Here is a 3,205-nt window from a genome sequence, read left to right as displayed (position 1 = left end):
TCATGAAAAGGACTGAGTGGCTGAACGACAGGCAAGGGGTAGACTCTGTGATCCCCAAAGATTCTTCCCAGTTCTGAAATTCTAGGATTATGTGACTGGCTGCAACTTGGGTTTTTATTTACCTGAGGATTACCATCTACAACCACCAAATGGAGGTTCAGGTGTCCCTTAATTAAGTCATTGTTTTTTTTAGGGTGGCTGCTGAGTGTTCCTTTGCTTTCTTTGTATGCTTAAGGAGGACTGAAATCATTCTTATTTTGTATTGCTCCCCTGCTACAAGGGCCCTGAAAAGCCAATCCAATTCAACATTCATTAAATACCTACTATGGTATAAATGGCACTGGGTATATGTTGGGAGTATAATTCAGAAATATACCAGTCCCTGCCCTCAGAGAACTTACTCGGGGTGGGGAGGGGATGACAGGGAGTAGACAGAACATACAAAGCTAAAAGTAAATATATAAGGTAATCTGAGTGGTTGGAGAGAGACAGACAGACAGACAGAGAAGACAGGGAGAGACAGACCCAGAGAGGCAGAGATAGGGGAGAGACAGAAACAGAGAAGACAGAGGAGAGAGACAGAGACAGAGAGGGGTAATATAAGTAACGCAATTAGAACTAGGGGAAAAATATACATGATGACTGCAGTGATATAGATGGAAAGAACAACGATAAAACAAGCAAAACTGAGGACTGTAAGAAGCGCATAACCAGGTTGGTCCCAAAGTAAAGAAATGGAAAAGCGCCTCTCCCTACTTCCTGGCTTCCTTTTGGAACGCTGCATACTATGTCAGAATGTTGATATGTTAGTTAGTTTTAGTGAACCGTTCCTCCACCTCTACATTCCCCTGTCCCTAGTCTTTTCTTTGTCATAAGAGATGGTTTTCTGGGAGGAGAAGGGGAGAAGGAAACATTCAGAATTGTAGCTGTTGCAAAAAGCAAAGATACCTCCCTTTTCTCTTCCGCCGCTTTCGCGTTTGCACTCGGTACCACAGCCTCCGACATGCAGAACGACGCCGGAGAGTTCGTGGATCTGTACGTGCTGCGGAAATGCTCTGCGAGCAACAGGATCATCGGGGCCAAGGACCACGCGTCCACCCAGATGAACGTGGCCGAGGTTGACAAGGTTACAGGCAGATTCAATGGCCAGTTTAAAACCTATGCAATTTGTGGAGCAATTCGTAGAATGGGGGAATCTGATGACTCTATTCTCCGACTGGCAAAAAATGATGGTATTGTTTCAAAAAACTTCTAATTGAAGAAATCTTGTGAAAAATGTCTTAATAAATCAGAAAAACAGAAAAAAAAGCAAAGATATTAATAAAATTCATTTTAAAAATAACATACACCCTTAGACTTTTTTTTTTTTGGAGAGGGGAAGGCAGGGCAATTGGGGTTAAGTGACTTGCCCAAGGTCACACACCTAGTAAGTGTGTCAAGGGTTTGAGGCCAGATTTGAACTCAGGTTCTCCTGACTCCATGGCCGGTGCTCTACTCACTACACCATGTAGCTGCACCCCCGTTAGACTTTTCTTTTCCAAGGTAACCATGATCCTCCTATGAAATGAAATGAACTAAAGACCTTTTGTCATCCTGGTTGCCCTCCTTTGGACTATCTATGTTTTATCAACATCTTATTAACTACGGTGCCTACAACTGAGCACAACACTCCAGAAGAGGTCTGACAAAAGTAGAACAGAGTGAGACTACGACCTCTTTATTTTTGTAAGCTATGCCACTCAATGAAGACTGTGGTGCTATTAGTTTTTCTGGCTGCCACACTACACTGCTCTCTCACATCGAGTTTATGGTCCACTAAAAGCTACTACATGTCTGAGGCAGAATCTAAACCGGAGTCTTCCTGATGCCAAGTCAATTGCCTCAGTTTCCCCATTTGTAAAATGAAAAGGCTGGGCAAGATGACCTCTAAGGTCCTTTCCACCTCTATATTCTATTATCCTTTGTACTATGACCTTGTCTTCTACTCTTGCTTTAAATTTTCAACATGGTATGGTATGTTCATGTATGTATATATGAGAGAAAAAGTGTGTGTGTATACATCTGCCCAGAGGGGGATAGGACTGTGAATTGCATCCCAGTAATCTTTCATCAATGCTGTATTCATACTTGTGTGCCTCCCATTAATTAGCCAGGTCAGTTTTTGCTAGTATCAATAAGATTCAGAATAAATGTCCCAAGCCAGGTACTGTACAAAGTCAGATAGATTCCAAGTTGAAGCCAGAGACCAATTTTATTCTGATAAACACCATTAAAAGGTAATGATAAATCAACTCTTATAGCCTTAGTCAGCAAGTTTTACACTCCAAACAGGAAACTTAGCTGAACCCCAGCTATAATTTGGAGCAGTGCCTCAAAGTGACTGCTTTGTATTTTTCTCAAGGGTCAGAAAATCAAATTTGTATTCTGTTAGTCAGGTATACTATAAAGAGTGCCAGAGTCAACCAGGTTGTGGGAAAGGCCCATAAGTCTTGGTAACCTGCTGGAATTCAATGCACAGTCATGAGTTACACAGGGCATTAATTCTGATCCGCTGCTTGGCCATTTTGAAATAAAATTTGTCAGTGAATACATTATTCCTGGGGACCTCCAAGTCCTTCTTTTAGTTTGTTGCTAGCCTTGAGGATACCAGCCTTCTTTATTAGTGTTCTTTCACTTTCTGCATCTCAAACACATTTAATTGCAATTGTCCGACATTTTTTTTTGCAGCCACTATTGGCTTTTGCTCTTTAGGGGATGGATGTCACCTTCTGTTCACAAAATAAAAATTATTTTGAAAGGTCAATGTATGCAGTCCATCTCTCTTGTATATTAATACAGAGAAACATGTCTGCTATGTCTCCACAAGGTCCTGGGTTGATAACCTAGCATATTCATGATGAATGACAATTCTCAATTTGTCTGTTCAAGGCAAAATAGCTTATTTAGAAGTTTGGGGTCAGAGTAGAATCTTCTAGAAATGTTTCGGACCTCACTATATGGTTGCCTCTGTGACCATTCCAGAAGTCAAATAGGATTCCTTTTTATTTTATTTTAATTTAATTTTTAATTATTATTTATTTAATATTTTTAGTTTTTAGCACTGATTTTCACAAGAGTTGGAATTACAATTTTTTCCCCATTTCTACCCTACCCCCCACTCCAAGATGGCATATATTCTGATTGCCCCGTTCCCCAGTCAGCCCTC

At 40.8% G+C, this 3,205-nt stretch overlaps 1 protein-coding gene across 1 annotated transcript; it reads left to right on the top strand.

Annotated features, from left to right (window-relative positions):
• Positions 1 to 963: 963 nt before the first annotated feature.
• Positions 964 to 1,255, top strand: LOC118858753 (40S ribosomal protein S21-like). Its single transcript, XM_036769367.1, has one exon. It carries the CDS (start codon positions 1,004 to 1,006, stop codon positions 1,253 to 1,255), a length of 252 nt encoding a protein of 83 aa, XP_036625262.1. The 5' UTR covers positions 964 to 1,003.
• Positions 1,256 to 3,205: the final 1,950 nt, after the last annotated feature.

Source organism: Trichosurus vulpecula, chromosome 7 (assembly GCF_011100635.1).
Source record: "Trichosurus vulpecula isolate mTriVul1 chromosome 7, mTriVul1.pri, whole genome shotgun sequence".
In the NCBI taxonomy this organism is placed as follows: Eukaryota; Metazoa; Chordata; class Mammalia; order Diprotodontia; family Phalangeridae; genus Trichosurus; species Trichosurus vulpecula.
This window is presented reverse-complemented; position numbering and strand designations above follow the sequence as displayed.

What these genes read in the sequence shown, in the direction of transcription:
- LOC118858753 (XM_036769367.1), top strand. Translation starts at nt 1,004, where the DNA reads ATGCAGAACGACGCCGGAGAGTTCGTGGATCTGTACGTGCTGCGGAAA.